We start from the raw sequence: 21405 nt of genomic DNA, 5'->3' as shown, positions 1-21405 counted from the left end.
GGGGGCGATCCCGGGCAGGAGATACCGGGAGGGTCGGCCTCGGACCCATCGCGCAGGCGCCCGCCGGGCAACCTCGCGAGGCCCCCGAGCGTGGTGGTTGCCATGGAGACGGGCGGCGCGTCCCGGTGAGGGCGGCGGGAGGAGCCGTACCGGGAGCGGCACCGGGAAGGGAGCGGCACCGGGATCGGGGTGGGGGGGGAGGGAGCGGCACCGGGAGCGCCTGGTGTTCGGGGTGGGCTCCGGGCCCTGCCCTTCTTCCTCTGTTCTCACCTTGAATTAGTGAATCATTTCGTATTTATTTTACTCCCGATATCGCCTCGGTGACAGAGAACACGTTTCTACACTCAAATCCCTGTAATGAAGTCTTACATCCCTGTGTTTTCTAGATAAAAACAGGTGGCAGCACATAGTCACCATTTCCTCACATCAGGGTCATGTCATTCACTCCTGATTCCTCTCACTTCACTGTGTGACACTGCCACACATTCAGGTGCATTTTCAGAGTGCTTTAAGTGATTTAGGAACTTCCCTTCCCAAACCTTCCCTCCCCCTCCCCCTCCCCCTTCTCCCTTCTCCCTTCTCCCTTCCCTTCCCTCATTTTTTTTTCTTTTTTTCCAAATGAGCACCTTCCATTCTAACATTTGTAGCCAGGGTTTTGTAAGGCCACAGCTATTTTGCTTTTTGAGAGACCTTTTTTTGGTAAAAACGAAGCTATTTGTGATTTCTGGCGCAGTTGCTGCCATGGTGGATGTTCAGCACCTCTCCATGCCAATCGCTTGCCAAAGAGAGCAAAAGGAGATGTGACATCCTCAGCTCTGTGTTTTCTCACTGGAATTCACCAGAATCTCTTTAGCTGACTAAAAGGGATGCTGCACAAAATGCTGCCTTTGAAGCCATTTTCGTTTATGGGGCAGCAGGGTGGGAGGAATGAATATCCAGGGCTCTCACACAGCAGAGGGAGTTGCAATCCCCAAAGGAACAGGAGGCCAGGCCTTTTTATACAGATGTTTTAAAAATTATTTCTTGATTTGTTTTCCTTTCCCTTTATATCAGCAGGGAAAGAATGTCAACCACAACTCCTGGGGGAAGCGGAATCCTTCACATACCTCTTTTTTATTTTTTTTTAATTATTGTTAATAGAGTTTAATGAGGGAGTTCAGCAAACACAGCAATGAAGGGCAGTGCCAGTGGCTGCATCAGGAGGGTCTGTTGGTATTGCATTGACACTGAAATCCAGAGCAAGCAGCTCCTGTTTGTAGTGTTTCCTATTGCCCCACACAGTGGTCTCCTTCTTATTTCCAAGCCAGCATAAGCCCAGAGCCTACTGACTTGGCACGTGGATCTCCTGAGTGAGGATAGGGATACAAAGGAGGAGCAAAGGCTTTAGAGAAACATTCCAGCAACACTGATATCCTGAGTTAATTCTCTCTTGGGCAGAAGCTGATGATGAGAAAGAGGAAAAGCTGTTGCATCCTTCTTTGTTTCCAGATAAGTCACTTTTTCCTATGAGAGATGCATTTTTTTCTCTTTCAAAAATGCTGCCATAATCATCTGTCACGGCTATCTCCCAACACATCTTTTTTCATCATATTTTTAGCATTAGGTCTGCACATGTAACAGATTATTCTCATGTTGTTTAGACTCAAAATATGGATCTTAGGTTTCTGAAAAAGATAAAAATGAGTAAAACATTTAAAAATATTTTATTAGTGCCTGTGGACTGCAAAAAGACACTGTCTGACTTTCTTCATGTAAAAATACTTAATTTCTGCATCTCCACTTCTATAATTGATTCCAACACTGAAAAGAAAGGAAAAGTGATGGGTTTCATTTATTATATAGATTATTTGCTATTTATTTGTTAATGCTATTATCAGATTCCTATCTCAAAATGTTACTTTTTTTTTTTTTAATTAAGATAAAGGGGAGGAAAAAAATCTCAGAAGCAAAGGGATGAAATCAGTTCCATCTTTGTCATCAAAAGCCCCGCACAGTGGGATTAATTAGGTAAGTGGTATAAACAATACAAGGAGGACAGTGAACACAATGTTCAGAATCACTGCTTGGCTGTTATCTTTTCCTGCCACGATTTAAGCAGCTTCTTGAAATAAATCAGGGTGCCCCTACCATTACCTTGTCTGAAAGGCTGTTCCATATCTTCATCCATCCAGAAGTCAGAAACCTTATCATAATTGCCTGGCTTAGGGGAAATTACACTCCTTTGACCCTGGGCCAGCATTATCCTTTAACTTAAATACCTCTGTCTCTTCCTGGTATCTACTCTTCCTATGTACTTAGAGAGAGCAATCCCAGTCAGTGCCCCTCGCACACTTTCCAGCTGTAATCTTATCCCCAAGGAGAGCTGTGTCCTGTTACAAAGGACAGCACATTTCAACATGTGTTGCATTAATCAAACTCACTGCAACAGAGGGACACCAGGAAACAAATATGTAAAATCTAAGTTATTTTTGTTTCACCTATTCTGTACTAACAGACATCAAATAAACCTGAACTGAAAAGTGGCCCTTTTTTTCTGCCCATGTGAAGTTAACTCCATGTTCCAACTTTAAATGAATATATTTTCTTCAACAAAGACAACAGGAAAGGATGAGGACAAATGATAACAGCTTTGGAGAGGTTATAGCAAGTATGCCTTTTTTTAAACACTTGCTTTTGAAATCTTACTGACTTCCAGTCATCCAGAGCACAACTGCATCCAAACCTCTGCATCCAAACAGGCACACTCACAGATTGGACTGTGATATTCTGCAGGCCTAGAATATGTTTATTCAAGGGTTTTACAGATGGCAAAAACCAAGTTGTAGGTATAGCAGCCAAATGAAGGTTTTGTTAGTGGATGTTGATGCTTCCAATTGCAGGGCCACTCAGAATCTCAGCCATCACAGACTCCAGTTGGGCTACATGTTATACAATAAATAGCTGGTTTGTACGTGCAGGGTTTGGAGGGATTGTCCAAAGGCTTATTAAAACATCATAATTCTCCGATAATTTCTCCATTGCTGTGCATGGGTTTTCTTAGATATTTTTTAATAGCAAATTTCTACTTTTCCCTCAATGTGCTTTCACAATATTCTATCTGCAAGCAAGGCAAAGGGGTGCTTAAGTGTATGTCAGAGCAGTTTCATGTTTGAAGAGCCATTTAAAATGAAATAACACAGAATGTTTAAGATAGTTTATTTAGTCCAAGAATTGGTTCTTGTTTGACTTGCAGCATCTTAAGTTGGTAACACTTCCTTCTGAGGGGACTGAGATCACAGAAGTGTGAAGGCTACGCAGTAATAACGAGGAATGATTAGGGCAGGGAGGTTCACCATCTGTCATTTTATGACGTCAATTAATTTTTTCCTTTTAAAAAAGGCACCTTTGTTCTGTTGTTTCCCAAAGTCCACTGTGAAACACTGCTCCCTCTTGAAGTGAAGGATCAGACACCTCACCCATTCCGTCCCCAGCCTGTCCACCCAGATCTGCTGTAGGAGGGACCAGGACCTCTCTGTTTTGTGAAAGCTAAACATTCCCACTGTCCCTGAATGCAGCCATTAGCAGAGCAGGCTCCTCTTATAAACAGTGTATGGAAGGCTATAAACAAAGCCAGGGAAGTATATGTAAGGCTGCAAATAAAGCTATTTCAGGGCTACCTTTAGTTTAAACTACTGTTACTAACATTACTAATACCATAGTGTTTTTCTGATTGGTATCTTTTATCTTTGTTCCTCTTAGCAAGGACACAGAGACTAAACAAATGGAAAAAGTCACTCATCTGGAAGCTCTGCTGTTTGCTGCTGTGCTGGAGATCTGTGTCGATCAGCTCGAAATTCTTGGATATATCATGCCAATTTCAGACGAGGAAAAGACAGACCTCAGCCATGTATGTGCCTATATCCCCCCTGCTTAAAAAATATATATATCTTCTTTTTTTTTCTTTCGTTGTCTTTTACCAGCATTTTTAAAAAATCAAGTATTTTTCTGTGAATGCTCCATGACCCCTGGGTGAAGAAACACAATAAAAGTGCATGGATGACTGGTTTTCATGTTTATACTGCAGCATCACGGAGAAGCCTTTGTCAAGACTTTGCAGAGAACCCTGTGATAAATTTTCTGGGCTAATGATTTTAAAGTCTCAGTGGTTAAATGATTAGCAAAGGATTAGAGAAAAGGAAGCAAAACATATGTAGGTTCTTATGGAGATACACAGCTATTTTAAAAGTAGAAATGAATAGAATGTTTGAAAGTACTCAAACCCAGGGTAATTCTGTTCCTCTCTAAGTCCATGAAGTTCCTTTTGTTCCCATAGACAATGCATTAAGAAAGATGCACTTCAAAACATATTAGTAACTACCCTTTCTCAGTGATCACTAATTATTAGTTGATTTCTAATAGGCATTGCAACTAATAGGGTTTGGGCAGAGATATGAAGAGAGAAGGCCTAATGCTCAGGCAGTTTGTTGCTGTGGGGGAAAGGTGTTGTGATGTTTCTGGTGGCTGTTAGACATAGGAAACAGGATGGGACCATCCTGAGGGGTAACTAGTTCTAAGTTCTGGTTTATATATTTCAAGTGACATAGCAGGCTGTTTCCAGCTTTAGCAGGTTTGAAACTCTTTTAAAATGAACTCAAGAAAAAAGTGTGGAAGCAGGATGAAAACAAAAACTGGGATCCGTGTTTTCATATCTAATGCTGTTCACTCTGTCTGATGTACCACTTAAGAATGCCGGAGGAAGGTAAATAAACATGTTCTCTACGTGTTTCCTTGCCGTACTGCCTTTTCAAAAACCGCATTGCAAAGCAGCAGCAGCTGGAGTTACAGGGAATTTCAGGGTGGGAACGATGCTCAAACTGTGCCATAGAGGGCACTCCTCCCCTTGAAGACTCCTATGACCCAGCGTCACCTGTTCCCACAAAACGCTTCTCCCTCTCTCAACTGGTGGGAAACCTCTTATGTGCCAGCAGCAAAACACAGAGAAAGAGCGTTTCTCTGGGACAGTAGGAATTGTCCTTCCTCAGACACACAGACTCAGGCTGATAGACCTACTAAAAGTACACTTAAATTATAGAGAAAACACCTTCCCTTTTCAATCACAAATGCTCATTTTACCAAGTCACTGCTTAGAACACAGATTATATCTGCTTTATAACCCTACTTCTGCTCTTAAAGATGCCAAAACAAATTGAGAGGGAAACAATTTAAAAACAAGAAAATGGCTTAGAGAAGCGACTTGCTAACTTTGGTGTTCTGTAATTTGCTATTTCTCCCCATTTCTCAGTTTCCACTTGCCTGTTTTCATTGTATTTGTAGAAGACCTGTATTTGCAAAGCACCCTGGAGCTCTGTCAGTCAAACAAATCAATGGCATTTTTAAAGATTGGCATCTAAATTTCAATTGATGACATTTCTGAGAGGATTAATCACAGTGTTGGCCAGCATCTCACTGATTTTCCCAGATTAGATGCTCTTGTACACTGCTTCATACAGTCTCCCTCCCCCAGAGGGAGACAGCCTATTTACTGTATTTTGGGCAACAGACAAGATTCTGTTAGGAGCTGGTAACACATGCAGTTTACAAACTTCTTGCTCTTACATAGTTACTTGGTAATGTGTAAGTCCCTACTGTTTACAGACAATCCAGTTATTGCCTGTCTTGAACTTTCCCAGACATTAAAAAGCATCTGTCAGAATACTCATAAAATCTACATGATATTAAAGCAGTTTGTTTGCCAAAATTATTTCTTTCTGAAGTAGAGCCATCACCAGCCAGCTATTTAAACCCTTTTTTACTAATTAGCTATGTAATTTTCATTGGTCTGTGTATACTTTGCATGTGATTCATTTAACGTAAATTTAACTGTCCAAAAATGAAGCACGTAGTCACTTAGCCTTCTTCTGTAGCCAGCGATGAGTCAGGCACTGCCAGAGGCTGATCCACCCCACCCAGAGTTGTCCAAGACACTCAGAAGGAAGCAGCCCTTTGCAGTACCCTCACAGACCACTTGACAAGTAACTTTTTTGAAGTACTATTGGCATCCACAGCTGCTGCCCTGACCACTTGTTTTTACTCTGCCCTCTCTGCACTCTGTTGGCACCAATGTGTGTGTCTGTGGTTGTGGAAGAATCTGGACTGAGAACTGGTGCTGCTAAAAATAACCTTTTTTTCCCCCTCCTTTTCGCTGGAAAATGTTTCATCACAGTGAGCTCTTTATCCACTTCCCCATGCAGGCAGAATGGGGAGCAGGCAGCTGTGGACTGGGATGGGGTTGGCAGTGACTGTGTTAGCTGGTGTCAGCAGTGCTGCTAGGAAGTGTTCAGCCACAGAGATGCTGGTAGGCAGGCAAGAAAAATTTCTCTTTTAATGTCCCAGAGTACACACCTGCATTCTCACCCACAGTACGTAAAGCAGAGAAATTCCTGGAAGCAAGAGCTTAGCCGATTTTATAATCTGGGGCTTTTTTGCCTTTTTAGGCCTTTTCCTTTTATTGATAAAATTGTACATGGCTACAAGATAACCTTCCATGAAGAAAGAGCTACCAATATTTTGAATTTCATCTTTGAATTCATGCTATACTTCCTCTGCTGTCACACCCTCAAAAAACCTGCTAAGCAGATAGCTGATGTCTGTCACTTTTATTTTCACATAGCTCTGGTTATAACACTGATATTGTAGGCAAAGGTCGTGGTGACAGGCAGTGGGAAATGTCTAAGATGGAGAGAAGGCAGAGGGGAAACAGGCTAACAGTCTTCCAGTGCACCAAAGCTCCTGCAAAAGAAGAAGGGTATGATTTTTTCTCTGTGCTACAGAGACCAGGATGACAAGCCAGGGCCTCAAGTGCTGCTGAGGAGAAAAGACTTTCTTATGGTAAAGATTGCTGAGAGGTGCTGGCACTGGCAGGAGGGTGTGTAGTCTCCATTGCTGGAGGCCATTAAGGACATGTCAGGAATGACACAGTCTGAACCAGCATCTCTTGGAGCGGATGAATTCACCTTTTGAGGCTTCTTCTAGTCCTGTCACTTAAGGGCTTTTGAGCCCATAAACATCAGTAAAGCTACACTGTGTGCTCAAAGCTAAGCAACATAAATGTTTCTGCTCTTCCACTCCTTGCAGACTGTAACATCTTTCTTCCTCTCTCATAATGTTGCAGAGGGTTTATTTCCACTGCTCAGTGTGCAAGCAGGTCTCTTATTCCCTTTTAGACTGGCATCCAGAAAATGAAAGAAATTATAGAAACCCAGAAGGAGCTGGACATTAATGACCCAGAGCTTATGTCAGCAAGGCAAGAGAGTGAGGAAACAGTTACCTCCATGGCCCTGAAAAACACCGAACACAAGCAGCAGACGGGGAAAACTGAAGATGGGAAAAGCACCCACCAGCCTTCCAAAAGTGGCAGGAAACACAGCACTCTGACTGTAGAGAAGCTCAGAAAAATTGAGGCTGACAGGTGAGTGAAGCACCTATGAAGGGTGCTCAGGTGTAAAGTCCTCAGTCTATCTCTTGAAAGCAAAAATACAAGCTCCCAACTCTCCCACTGTCAGAGTACTTCAGTTTTGGTCCAGAAGTTCCTCTAAGGATAGTAGTGGGATCTCGCTTCATAGGCCATTTGGTTCTGGCCATTGCTTGTCTCTGGATGCCCCATAATGACCAGCAGTTTATTTTGAATAAACCACTTGATAATGGTTGCTTGGGTGGAATTCATGCCAGGCACTAATCAGTGCTGATGTTCTGGTACCTGGAGTCAGGTTCCCTTAGCAGAACCCAAAGACAAATGGGATATGAGCCTTCTCCTGAACTCACTCATTCTGCAGGGCAGAGAGTGTCTGTGGCAGTTAAAACCATTCTCCTTCATAGAACAGATAAGACTAAATATTTTCTTTCTTTTTTAAAACAAACTTTATTCCTGCACCTAATCCAGTTGTCTTGATTTACAGAAATACCAGCAGCCTTTGGTTTAGAAGACAGACTGTGGAGCTGCCAAAATATAAGTGCCATATGCACCATGACATTCAATAAAATGGACAAGCCCACGTTATTTGTTAAGATCAGCCTAGGGCTGTACTGGGATATTTTGGCATCCAGATACCCCCCCCAGCCACACTTATTTGCACACCCAGGTCTCATTTTCCAGGATCAACCTATCTGTCACCACAACTGCAGGCCAGCAGCCTCCTTCCCAATGGCAGCACAGCCAGCATTTTTAAATTACAAACTTCAACCAACTCCTAATACAGAGTTTTTCATATGTACAAGAAGTAGATACCACGGGAGAAGCACTCCTGGGTTTGATAGAATGTAAGAACAGAAAAGGGATTTTTAATTTCCTTACCTTTATCTCTAAACAGTAATGGATAAAGGTGCCAGACACTGTAGTACCAACACCTGCAAAGTAATGTTGTGATCCTTTTGTTCCTGGCAGGCAGTATGCAAGTGATGTAATTACTGTCACTATGAAAAAGATGCAGGAATCAGGAATATTTGACAGCCTAACAGAAGCTAATGAGAGAGAGAAGGAGAAAAAGAGCAAGTTTTATGACATCCTCATCAGGTCAGTGTTGTGTTCAGTTCTTCTCTGCTTAACTGCTGAAAGCCAAACCCATTCCCACTCAGTACATGCTGAAAAGGAAGAAGACCCAACAAAAACAAAATACAGAAGGGATTCTACTTTTTCAACTTGAATTGTTCTGCTTGCTTTACAAACTGCAATTCTTTCCACTTCAGAAAAACTGATCTGAGCTAGGAATTGCCTGAGCTTTGACCACAGTGGACACCAGTGTCTTCATTAGTGCAAATGCTGCCTCATTTCAATTAAAACATTATGTGATGTAGGAGCTCCCTGATCTTTAACTCCTGTCCCCAGTGAAAGCCAGAGCAGCAGAGAATCTGTTCAAACCAGGGCCAGCAACATATGGCCTTTAGGTTATCTGATGCCCAGGAGAATCTGCTCTGACCCATATGCTAATTGGCTCCCCTTTCCCAGCAGCAGTGAGGGTTTAGCACAGATGGTGACAGAGGAGTTGTCTTATTTAAGGCTAATCCACCAGCCACTGCACTGCAGATCTTCTTCTGCCCCGAATCTTTCAGGGTACAGGTTTGTTATCATCTCAGCTCAAACTGGTGATTCCTTACCTCAAATTTCTGAGCACTAGAGGCTTAGAGTTTCTTTAGCATGCAAAACTCTGATTCAAGCCTGAGACTGTCAGAGAGAATTACAGTCATCAGACAAGCATTTGACCACTTTAAAGCTACTTTGCTCTGTGTAGCAGCTCAGGCCCATCATTTAGGGTGCATGGCAAAGCTGCTCTAAGTCATGATTTGTCATGAGTCCAACCTACTGGAACAGCTCCTGTGGTGGCTCAGGGGTTTGCCTCCAGGGCAAATCCCCAGCTTCCAGTGGAATGTGTGATTTCAAGCATGAAACCCATCTCTTCCACTGTCTAAAACCAAGGGATTTATTGTTTATCCATGGAAGGGACAAAAAGCAAAAATGAGAGTAGCAATTGGTTGTGGAATAACTGTCCAGAACTGGAGGGCAGAAAGGAGCAGACAAATTATAATGACAAAGTACATAATGCTTTTTATTCCATTCTGTCAATCATATCTAGCCACTCTGTTCTTCTATACATGCTTTTCATGGAATGAACTTGATCTGTCTTTCAGGATAATAAATATTTGCCTGGTTTTGTGTGAATACACTACTCTGAAAGGCATCTTCAGTGACACTAGGACCCCTTATCAGGAGCTTTTGTTCATCAGTCAGACTAGCTAAGGACTCTGAAAATTAAATGCATGTGTGATTGTAAGGTTGGGATAGGATACACAATCTCAGGTGCCAACTGTAGTATTTACTGGTTTTAAATCAAATCATGAGCATAAAAGCTTGGATAAGTACTCTGAGTGAAATAATAATACCTAAAACATTACTGAATCTGTTTTGTTTTAGACAGATGGTCCTCTCTAGCTTTTGGCCTTCACTCAGATCCCTTTCAGGGATCTCAGAACCTGAGACAGTGTTTTTTGGAAGATTTTAAGTCTAATATGAAGAAAACGTTCTCCATACATATAATGACACACAAGCTGGCACTCTGCTGCTCAGACACATTTCTGCACAGAATCAGGGATTTTTCTGCTGAAATGTAGAAACTGTGACTCAATGACAGGCATCTTCCCTCTCTGCTATAGGAATTGTATCATCATCAAGTCCACTCCAGGCTTTTAACAGGAGCATCCCCTGTTTTTTTGGTTCATTCTCCTTTTCCTCCCCCTCCGCCTTGCTCAGTCTTTGCACCTCTTCTTTTAGGATTTACTGAACAAAGCAGTAGTTTTGGTGAGAAGTTTCTGTTTATCTTTCCACAATGTATCAGGAGACAGGAAGTTCCCTTTCTAGGTAAACAGCTCTTGTCTTTCTTGATATATTTAAATGATTGTATTCTCTCATTTTTCTTCAGGGAGGAAGAAGGAAAGAAGGAGATAAAGTCACTCCAGAAACAGCTGCAAGATGTCAGGAGACAAACTACAAAAGAGCTTCAGGTGAGAGCACTTAGCACTGGGCATTGTGCCAGGGGAAGCTGTTAGCAGGCTCGACTCTACTGCCCAGGATCTGGTACTCAGGGAGGACCTGTGGCATACAGAATGATCCATCATTTAGGAATACAGAAGTAGAATTACTGCAATAAAGATCTGCATTGGGAATTAGCCCACTAATGACTTTGAGAGCAGTGTCCAGTGGTTTTCAAATGGGAGCTCAAAATGCTCATAATCATCAGAGAACATGATCAAATTAGAATATCCTTAAAACACTGCTGGGAATGGCAAAGCACAGACATCTGCAATCAGTGAGAAAAAAAGTTATCTGCAGAAAACAGTATCTAAGGTTCTCTCATACTCATGCAGATGATCTGGCACAAAAGAAAATGTGACAAAGAAGGAATGAGAAAGACACCTTGTATAGGGGCAGGTCATTTCTCTACCTACATTTTTATCTGGGGAAAATGCCTTTATAGTATCTATTTTATTAGGCTTCCAGACATTAGAAAATCCCAAACATGCCTACACAAGGGCAAATCAATGTTACTGCACATATGCTGTCAACTTGATCTTTCTGGAAAGCTTCAGCCCTTCTGTCTGCATCACGCAAACAGTGTGTGCACTGGGGGAAATCTGGGGCGTTCTGGAAAGGTCAGACTTGCTACACAAGTGCAGATCAATTCAATGGCTTATCACTGGTCACTGTGATGCTCACCAGACAGCTCAGACTTGATGCTCCTGCAACATGGAAGCATAGCCTGGCCCTGCTGGGGCAGGAGATGGTGAGTGACGTCAAAGGAGCAAAAGGCAGGGCTGTACAGGGGCTGGAGGAAGGAACAAGAATCTGACACTTTGTTCAGTAGCGAGCAAGAGGACAGCAAGGGCATCTGAGGTAAAAATTGGTGTCACTGAATTTTGTCTTTGGACAAAAGTGTAGACAGTAATCAAGCCAGGATATAGTTGACTACACAGAGGAATTTTAAGCCACTGACATGCTGGTGAAGTTTGGTTTGTAGAACATGAAGGTTTTGTGTTGGTGGCCTGGATGCACGTGCAATCGAAAGTTTAATTGTAAATACAGGATGATTGTAAAAACATCAAGGATCTTTTTTGCTTCTGCACATTGTCCCTTCTTAGTCAGACTCTGATGGCTCCTGAGAAGTTTCTGTTCCACTCCCCAAGCTAGTGACTGTGATGAGGGAGTTCTCCTTCTGTGTAGTGCTCCCCAAACCTCACCACATCTGTGCATACAATAAATGTACCCAGTCCTGGTTTAATGCCTTCCCAAGGTCTGGTATATGGGGGGCTGTAACCATCCCATCTTGCACCAGCAGCAATGTCCTGCCACTGTGCATACCGGGGGCACTTCTCTGTGTCCTGACCTGCACCCCTCCTACCTCTTGCAGTCATAAGAACGTGCGCAGTTTCCGTGCCCAGGGGAGGCTCTTCTCCTTGTTCTTTCAGTGCTAATCAGTTCTTGGGTTTTACCTCATCAAAAGTGGGATCTGCACTCATCTGGTGTTTAATATTTTAAGCTTAAAAGTCCTTTTCTGGGCTTCCTTATAGTTTCAGCTTTGATAACAAATCAAAGACAAGACTACTTTCAAGTACTGCTTTCCTCCTGTGCCAAAAATAATGGTGTCTCACTGTGTCTCCCAAGGGAGAGTAATTTCTGTTTGCTTCATATGGGATTTTCCTGTAGGCAGTTTTACAGACACTTGCATGATTTGTCACCTTGCCAACTAATTAAAAACAAAAATACAGCTTGCTGATTTTGGAGTACTTTGAACAACAATAATAATGCACAGACCTGTAGACAAAAGCCTACATGGTTGTTTCCAGCCTAGTGGATGAGAAAACAAAAGCCAGCAAATCTAATCTTGGAACCAGAAAAACACGGCCTTTGCTTCACTCATGTTTCCTGTGCATATGTATTTTCATCCTTGCTACCTCTTAATGAGATGCTAATTAATACTTTATTACCCTGCTCAGCTCATTTTTCTTTCTAATGGAACACAAATCAAATGCTAAAGGTTTTTGTTTTGTTTTCTTTCCCCTTGGAAAGCACTGACGTCTGTAAAGGAGCTGAAATGATCTGTCTGGTTTTGCTCTTACCCCTCCATGCAGGAGCGGCACCGGTAGCTCAGGTTTGGCTGCAGGGTTCTGTTTGCTGCTGCAGTGTTCATTTTCTACTTTGTATAAAAATACTCACTTTCTTGGGTTTCCTGGACAAGTGATGGCAGTCTGTACAGGTTTTGAAACAAAATAATATATGGAATTATACACCTTAACATAAAAATTTAGGAATGTAAACTTCAGCATTCCTGCACTGCTCTTCACCCAAAGACTTTTTATGTGCTGCAGGTTTTGTGTACACTCGTGCCATACATGTGTGCAAGTAGCAGTGTAATTTTATAACAGGCAGTAATACTGCAGCTACAAACCAGACAGGAACGCAAGCCATTGCACCACGGCACCAGTGAAAACAGGTCCATGACTTCAATTCCATGTGGGCTGTCGTAACACATCCAGCTCCACTGTATCAGTGCCCCACTCGGCCATGCTTTTAGCAGTACAACTAAAACCCATCATGTTTCCTCTCCCAGGAAATGCATCAATGGAGTTTTCTAGGGAATGTATTAAACATATATACACACCCACTGGTGCATGTTTCTACTGGAGAAATGCACCAGGTGATTCCAGTAGAAGGCACAAGGTTTGTGATGGTCCTGAGCTTCTGCATGACTTCATTCCACTGCTGGCAGAGCCCTAAGGAGAGCAGCGGAACCCAGAGCTGGTGCACCAGATCCAAACCTGGCTCCAGAGGGGCAGGACTTTCCACAGGAGTGCTGCTGCCAAGAGGTCCTGCTCCCTCTGCAGCTGCCCCTCACCAGCTCTCTCCCACAGTTGCTGGTACCGAAGGTGAGCTGGCAGAGGGCTGCAGAAGCTGTTCTGTTGAAGCTGGGTGACCTGCCAGCCCCTCTGTCCTTTGGGCCCTGACATTCCTTGGGGTGTGCAGCACGGGGATGTTCTGGATCTGGGACAGAGATGCAGGCTGTGGCCTTATTGAAGTGTCTATAGGGCCACACGTGGTTTCAGGGGGAGCAGGTCCAGGCTGCAGCAGGTGTGCAGATCTAAGCGTATCTCCAGGCTCTGCAAGCTGAGATGCTGCAGCTGCCAGTGAGAGGCTTGGGCTCCGAGGCACTGCGTGTGGGAGCAGAGGCAGCAGGGCTCCCCAGCGGGGCTGCCGGCAGGAGCACAGCACCCCTTCCCCTGCCAAACGGCAGCAGGGGGAGTGCTGCTGGCGGCAGGAGGCTCATCTGCCTGCTGGGGAATTCCTCAGACTGTTTACTCCTGTTGGCTACTTTTGTAATCAGCTGTATTTCAAATGACTGTAAACACTAATTGCTGTGGAAGAGCCGGGAGATCTTGGTGGCACTTACAAGACAGATAAATCAAAGTAAATGAAAACACAGGAGCTCAGATAACGTCTCCAGCTAAGTGCAGTTGTTTTTGTGGCCAAGCAGCATCTGTGGGGCAGACTTCTGTGGCACCGGGTGACAGCAGACAGGCCTCTGAGCTGATGTCTCTGAGCTGAAAGATCAGAGAAAATCAGCTTGTTTACCTGCTTGTGAAGCAGACTGGCTCCTGACAACTATTTCCTGGGTTTTGATCTTGGTCTCTGACAGTTTTCTGATAGTTTTGGACACGAGGAATGATTTTGCATCTTTGGTTTGGCAGATTCAACACTGAAGTCATCCCAAATAAGCAGCCCAGAGATTTACTGCATCAGCTATGAAAGCGTTCCATGTCCTGGCGGGGACCTTTGCTACGATAAACCAGAACGAGTAAATATTAACTCATTTTCCCAGTGCCTGTCCCTGAAGTTCAGGGAACAGCACACTCTGCAGATGGTGCCCACAGCTTGTGGGCATTTACTGCTGCATTTACTCCCTGCAGCTGAACACTGAACATGCCCCAGATCTGCAGCACCAGGTCCAGCAGCAGGAGCTGCCCTCATCCCTGCAGACGACTTTCCCTCTCCAGGGGGACATTGCTGTAAACCACCAGAGGGGTTTTGCATTTCACTTCCAGAGGGGTTTTGCATTTCACTTCCCGTCTGCTGTGGGTTGTGTAACCGAGCCCCCAGACTCCCCACCTCTAACCAGGATGTTTTACAACATCGCAGACCAAATCCAAACCACAAACATGCCATACAACAGTGAAAACAAACAGAGCAGATGGGCCCCCATCCCGGCTGAGGCCTGGGGCGCTGGAATCAAAATCACTTTTTGCATTGCTCAAATATGAAATGAAAAAGAAAATAACCTGGTGAAATGTTCATGCTCTTCTCAATTCTCTGAGTACTTTGTAACCTAGGCTGAACCCTTCTCTTCTGGTCTGTTTGCAGATCTTTGGCAGATAGGAGTAACGCACTGACATCAGCAACACTTGACTTCCCAGAGGCTCAGCACCACAAAACATTGTTTTTGTTCCATTAGCATCTCCCCATTCTCTCTGCCAGCCCCTCAGTTTAGACACGATTACACCATGAGCCAGGATGACAATCTCAAAATAGACTGGTGCGCTCACCTCCCATGTCTACTGAGCGGGAACACAACCCCTCCCAACAGCCACCAAAATTCCATGCCAGGGAAAATAAAGGCCATTACCAGAAGCCTTAATAGGGCACAAACAGCTCATGTCTGTAGCTGTCTGCAGTCATATGATGATATGTCTGTAAAACAGTATCTGATGTTGGAAACCTTCAAAAGCTTGAGAACGCCTGACCTTTGAACCCACAGAACACCATCAGCCAAGGGCCCCAATTATCCTGAGCCTCATAAATGTACTTTACTCTTCCTAACTATGTCAGAAGTAAGGACTTTCCTTTTAGTTGCTCCAAACTCTTCTTATAAGGAAACCTTTTCCAAATGAGTCATGCTGCTGAGGCTTTCAAACACAGCACTGTTGAGCTGGCTTCTTCCTGTGGCATTTTTCCATGTTTACACAGCTAAGGAATTCGAGGTACTTCAGAGACAAGATATGTGGAGCTTCAAAAGGTTTAAATGCCAGCACTTTAGTATTTCATCTTCATCTTCAGCTGTGAGGTTTGGCTGATGAATACCAAACCCACCACAGCATGGCAGGAAAGCAAAGAGAAAGGCTGTGACAGAGCAATTGGGTGCCAAACTGGAGGTGCTCACGTTGATCCTGCACAATTGCACAGGAGGCTTTGATGACCCTCTTAACTCTTGATACAAAAATCTAGAGTTTTTCATTTTACAGGCAGTTCTTCCAAGTTCCAGTCCCGGAATTATGAACTTTTATCTGTTACTGAAAGAACCTAATTAAAAAGGAGTAAACAAAACAGCAATCCCAAATCAAGCAAATGTGCTTTGCTTCCTGAGCACGCTCCAAATGCTGGACAAACCACTCAGGATTCTTGTCTGTGGGGAAGCTCTGGAGAGTAGAAAGGGAAAGCTCAGCTCCATCACAAAACAAGGCATGGGGAGAGGCTGGGAGCTCATAACCAGTTTTTCCTTGATACTTCTTCCTTGCCTCGGGTGTATGTTTTTATAACAAAGTGGGCACCACCTACCTGGTAAGACTTCAAGAAATAACTTTAAACATATAAGCAAGATAGGATAAGATTTGCACCTGTTCCTAAGTTTGAGTTTATACTGATGCTGCATAACTAGAAAAAAATGAATCCAAGGAATAGAATATACTTTAGGATGACAAACTTTGGCTTATGTGGGGCTGAGCCATTATCCTCTTACAGATGCTCTCTCACTGAGATGGTCTAATCCAAGAGGTTAGTAAAAGTAAAGCCTAGCTTTAAGTGGCTAAAATTATGTGGTTTCTTTCATGTTTATATTAAGCATGTCTGAATCCATTTCTGCAGCAGAGACCAGAAGGCCTGGCCTCTTGTTCCACTCTGTTCATCCCTCCACCGTCTCCAGAGGTAATCACTACTTGTTGATGGGTTTATTGCTGTCTATATGGGCTACAAATCAAACTAACCTCTGAAGCAGAGGTTGAAATGGCACAACATTCAGGGAAAGTGTGAAGCCTGTAGCCTTGTCTCTTCTGAGTTTATCAGGGAATGGAGAGATTAAAAGACAAGGAGCTGACCTCAGTCTCCAGGCTTGCTTTTGTGCTGCTTCTGTCTCCACCAGAACCGAGATAAGATCATTGATCACCTCAAAGAGAAACTCCAAGAGAAGACGGCCAAACTGGATACAGAGAGTTCCTACATGAAGAAAGACACAGACCTCCAGATCCACCAAACCCAGAAGAAGTGCAGCAAGGAAGAGAACGCCCTGAACAAGGAAATCCAGGTAAGCCCTTCCCCATGGTCCATACTGAAGGCATCTCCAGCCAGCAGAGGGGAGAGCCCTCCCTTGGCTCCCCAGATGCCCTTCCTGTTCTCCCTTATAGTCACCAGCACAACTGTTTGAACTGGATCAGGAAACTCATTGGGATTAGAAACCTTTATCTTTTCCATTGCTTCTCTGTATGGTCCTGCAAACAGCAACAGAATGTCGTGGCTGCAGGAGACACTGCATGCTTAAAGTAATGCCACTGTCAGAAAACCAGACCCATAAGTATGTCCAAGGGGGTAGTTACAAGGGTATTTAGCAACACAGGCAGCCAGAGCTCCCAGCATTACCCTCATCAGACTGTGCTGATAGAGCTGCTCATGTGGACACAAGGTGAACTGGACTAGAAAACTGTTTTGGTTTTGCAAGCATCTTTTTTTGACTGATCAAGGTCTGATCTAATTGTCCCTATTTCATGGATGGCCCAGGGGCAAGGACTGCCTCAGTTAATTTTGTCACTGGAAAAAATGTCTGTGGACTACACAGAGCTCCCTTGGCTTTCAGCAGCAGTGTGTTACACACTAACTTTGTCCCTCACATTTTCTGTCTGCACTGATCACAGAACTTGAAGAACAGAACTGATGAGGAGATTCAACTCCACATGGAGACTGAAAATTTCCTCAGGCAACAGTATCAGGTATGTGTGACTGTCAGCTAATGCTTAAAATACCAACCTATAAACATTTTATCGTCAATTAATGCCTAAAGGAAAACAGTTATTGCTCCACAAATGTACCAGGTTCACGGCTGCTGCAGTTAGAATGATTACTTATCCTCATGTCTTAATTAACCCAGCTCTCCCAGAAGTGAGATTTGCTACAAATAGATACATTTCCTTAAAATTAGGGTTCATGTAATAATCGGCCTTGTTCATTCAGGTGTTGCAGATTTTTCCTCCCTCAGATAGTCGTATTTGGCTAATTGGAATGTTATTTAGACCTTCCTTGGCAGTACCTGAGGCTCCCAGCATCTCGGGGAAGAGCACTACTGCCCAAGGGCTGCACAGAGGGGACACTGAGGAGAGAAGGACACAGACGGCCAGACCAGTTTTACCTTATCTTTATCTAGGGAAGAGTCAGGGTTGGAGAATTGCTAACCCACAGCTACTGTGCACATTCTCAGCAGTAACCAACCATGAATGTCCCCGTGGTGTTAACATTGCAAAGCCTCTCATAAATGATATGACTGGAAGAAAAGCTGTACTACTGCAGGGTACCTGACATCACTGCCAGTACAAAATTTAATAGGAGATAATACATTTTTTAAAATGTAATTTGAGTGCAAACCAGTGCTGTATCTTGTGAGCAATTAAACACTGCTCTGTACCCCAGAGCCTTGCTCTGATCAACGCTCACAGCGAGGGCACTGCCCAAGTCCCGGCTGCAGCCTGTCTGACCGGCAGCTCACAGCAGAGCACGGCCCCCAGCGCTCACACAGCAGCTGGTGGCTTTGCAGGGGCCCGCAGAGAGGAGGGTGACCATGCCCTTCATCTCCCTCGTGTGTCCATCTGTGATGCCGTAATGAGATTGATGCTTTTCCTCAGATTATTTTGCCATGGAAGCAATCACGGTTGTTGCTATGGAGAAGTCACTGGTGAATGGCAGGAAGTCATCTGTGTGACTGTTTCAGAAACACCTGCCCTATTCACGAGTGAGACAAAGCCAAGTTCACAACCTGAAACGGCGGCGTGAAGTGCTGTCCCCTGGGACCTTATTCCTGGTGCTTAATCCTGAAAACAGATAGGGAGTCAGGCAAAAGAAACAATTTCCCACTGACAAATTGTTTTTTAACCCTCCCCCTCCCTCTGTGTACACACAAAGAATGGCTTCTGGTTGTCTCTTGCTTCACCAGGATGGACTGTACACAAAACTAACCCCCAGTTCTCCTCCGTCCCTCATGCACCCCTGAAAGCCTTGACCCAGTCTCCTCATCCCCTGCCAGCAGCAATTTATCCTGTATCCAGTAATTTTATCCTAGGGGCTTGATCCTTCCAAGATGAGAAAGAAACACTGTCCATGCGCCATTTACAGGACTCTCATCACCTTCCTGAGAGCAGGCCATGTAATAGTAGCAAACCTCTCACCTGTGCACTCTGCACCATGCTGAGCACCACTTTCTCCCCATGCAGAAGGTGGAAGAGAAGCTGGAATACTGGATGGAGAAGTATGAAAATGACACCAATGCGAAAGAAGTAGAACTGGATGACCTAAGAGCATTGAAGGCAGAGAACTTGGAAACAATGCAGAAATTTGCCAAGGAGGTAAGACATCAACGGCATCTCAGTGCTCAGCCATGCAAAACTGCACTGGGCTTTTTCCTACCCTCATTCAGATAAGGAATCAGGACCATGGGAAAAAAATAAACCAGTAACTTTGAGGCACAGGGTGCAATTATAAACACTGGTCCTGGGAAGGCAGCGACTGAGATGTCATCTTCCATTTGCCACCTGTGACATCAAGGAGGGATGATGATATTTCCCCTACAGCTATTTCACATAATGGCAAGTACTGAGAGAGCTACTGACAGCATTTGTGAGGGGCAAAGACACTGTCCCATCCCATCAGTACACCTCACCTTGGTTTGCTGCCTTAGTCTGAACAAATCTGCATCTTCCAGCTCCTTCGAGCAACATCAGGGTAAGACAGGCTGGGACTGGAAAAGGCAGCTCATCCCTTCCTGCAGACACACATTCCCAGATGTACACTGCTGTTATCAGGGAGCTGATTCCAGTTAGAACCATTCCTGCCTCACACTGGGTTCTTGTTTAACTGCTGGGCTCTGATCACAGTGGAACAGCAGCACAGGGCAGGGAGAAGTGTCTAGAAAAATGTGTGTTTTAAAGCCAGAAGGAATTAACTTGTAATCATTCCTTACCGTCAGTGGGTCTGAGATGATGGGACTGGGGTTGATGTTTTCTTGCTTGTGGGCTCATTTTTCACTCTGTGCACTGTCATCTCAGAGTCCCAAGTGTGTTTGTACATCCTCTGCTGCTTAGCCTGAGGGACCACACGTCCTCCCCACCACCAGCTGTTGCCTGGGACGCCATCAGACAGCCATTTTAGAGCACGGGATCAGGGGTTAATTACACCCAGCCCTTGAGAGGTTCAACTTTGGCAGCAGCTCCAAGTGCCTGAGGACTGACAGTGGTAATGAGCAACATTTGCCATCTGGATTCAGGAAAGATCAAACAAAGGAGGTGGGGGAGGAAGGTCCACACCCACACATCACCCCTGTGCTGCCCTGGAACTCCCTGGTGCACAGGGTGGGGATCCACACCCTGACCCACAGGCCTGAGCAGTTCTGGCAGGGCTGTGGGAAGTGAGTGGCAAGGACAAGACATGTAGGCAGCCAGAGGAGAAGAATCCTTGCACCAGGATCCAGGTGAGCCCTGCCCTGGCAAGTGGCTGGGCACAGTGAGCCTCAAAGGCTGGCCCTGCAGTTTAGGGGATCTGTTTGTCATGTGGCTTTTGCCACCCCTGTGCATTCTTGCAGTGCCTGATGTTCGAGGAAACCATCATCACTGACCGGACAGAAAAGAAGACTAGAAGAGAACAACGAGAGCAGGAGGCCCTGGAGCTGAAGAGCGCCCTGAAGGTAAAGGGGAGCAAAGCTGAGGTGGTGCTGCTCCAGCAGCACCTGGGAGTTAATAACCTGTGCCACAGGCTTTGTCCAGGCAGAAAATGCCCAATAAAGTTGGCTGGTGTGGGGTGGCAGAAGCAAAGGACAGAGCCTGTCCCTTTCTGACTCAGAACCAGCAGCTGGCTGCAGGTTTGAGATGGGAGCCAAAGGGCAGAAGCCAGTGTCCTGGAATGATCTGGGGCTGCACCCACTGCATCAGCCCCACTGTATGGGTGACACAGGGAGGGCCACGGGGCAGTGCCCCTGCTTGTCCCTTGCCACCAGCCACAGATGGCCTGTCCCAGCTGCAGGTGCCTCCAGTGCCACCAGCAAGGCCCGACGGCTGCTGTGTGGGCTGGGGGTTCCCTCCTGTGTCTGGGGAGCACAGGACAGACTCCCTGGCATTGAGCTGTACCAGGTACCCCAGCAAGAAATTTCCCCTGAGGCCTCTTTCTCTCTCACTTCCAGCTGCAGGCCTGGTGGAAAGGCACGATGGTCCGCAGATTCCTTGGCCCCTACCAGGCCCTCGAGAAGCTTCTGAAGGAACAGCCAGCAGTGCAGACAGACACAGAGAAGGAAAAATCAGGGAAGAAAAAGTAAAGAAAATAAAGAAAGTGCCCACAGATGTGCTCCAGGTCTGTGGCTCTGCTGGGCAGAGCACTGTGTCTGTCCGACAGGACAAGATAAACCATGTAACAGAGCTCAGGCAATTCTGGAGAACACAGTTCATGACAGACACAGTTAAGGTGCAGCTACATAAAGATCTTGAACCTGCCCTTGTACAGCAGAAAGACAGTTTCTCCAGCACAAAGGGGATTTGCATCAAAGCAGTGAGAAATATTATATCCCCTCCAAGAGCTTCAGGGGAACAAAA

The 21405-nt window shown here is 44.9% G+C and overlaps 1 protein-coding gene across 2 annotated transcripts; it reads left to right on the top strand.

Moving 5' to 3' along the window:
• The first annotated feature begins 67 nt into the window (after window positions 1-67).
• On the top strand, window positions 68-21146 carry IQCG (IQ motif containing G). 2 transcript variants are annotated; one of them, XM_050307870.1, is made up of 11 exons: window positions 68-125; window positions 1919-2007; window positions 3739-3886; window positions 7203-7447; window positions 8420-8548; window positions 10449-10530; window positions 16710-16871; window positions 17476-17550; window positions 19042-19173; window positions 20406-20507; window positions 21000-21146. In XM_050307870.1, the coding sequence occupies exons 3-11, from the start codon at window positions 3761-3763 to the stop codon at window positions 21129-21131; spliced, it is 1185 nt and encodes a 394-aa protein (XP_050163827.1). In that variant the 5' UTR covers window positions 68-125; window positions 1919-2007; window positions 3739-3760; the 3' UTR covers window positions 21132-21146. The 2 variants fall into 2 exon arrangements, with proteins under 2 accessions (XP_050163827.1, XP_050163826.1); XM_050307869.1 differs by lacking the exon at window positions 68-125 and having other exon boundaries at window positions 1811-2007.
• The last annotated feature ends 259 nt before the right edge of the window (window positions 21147-21405 follow it).

This window comes from Myiozetetes cayanensis, unplaced genomic scaffold (genome assembly GCF_022539395.1).
Source record: "Myiozetetes cayanensis isolate MyiCay16 unplaced genomic scaffold, myiCay2020 scf13, whole genome shotgun sequence".
NCBI lineage: Eukaryota > Metazoa > Chordata > Aves > Passeriformes > Tyrannidae > Myiozetetes > Myiozetetes cayanensis.
The sequence above is the reverse complement of the archived record's forward strand: the minus strand, read 5'-3'. Positions and strand labels throughout refer to the sequence as shown.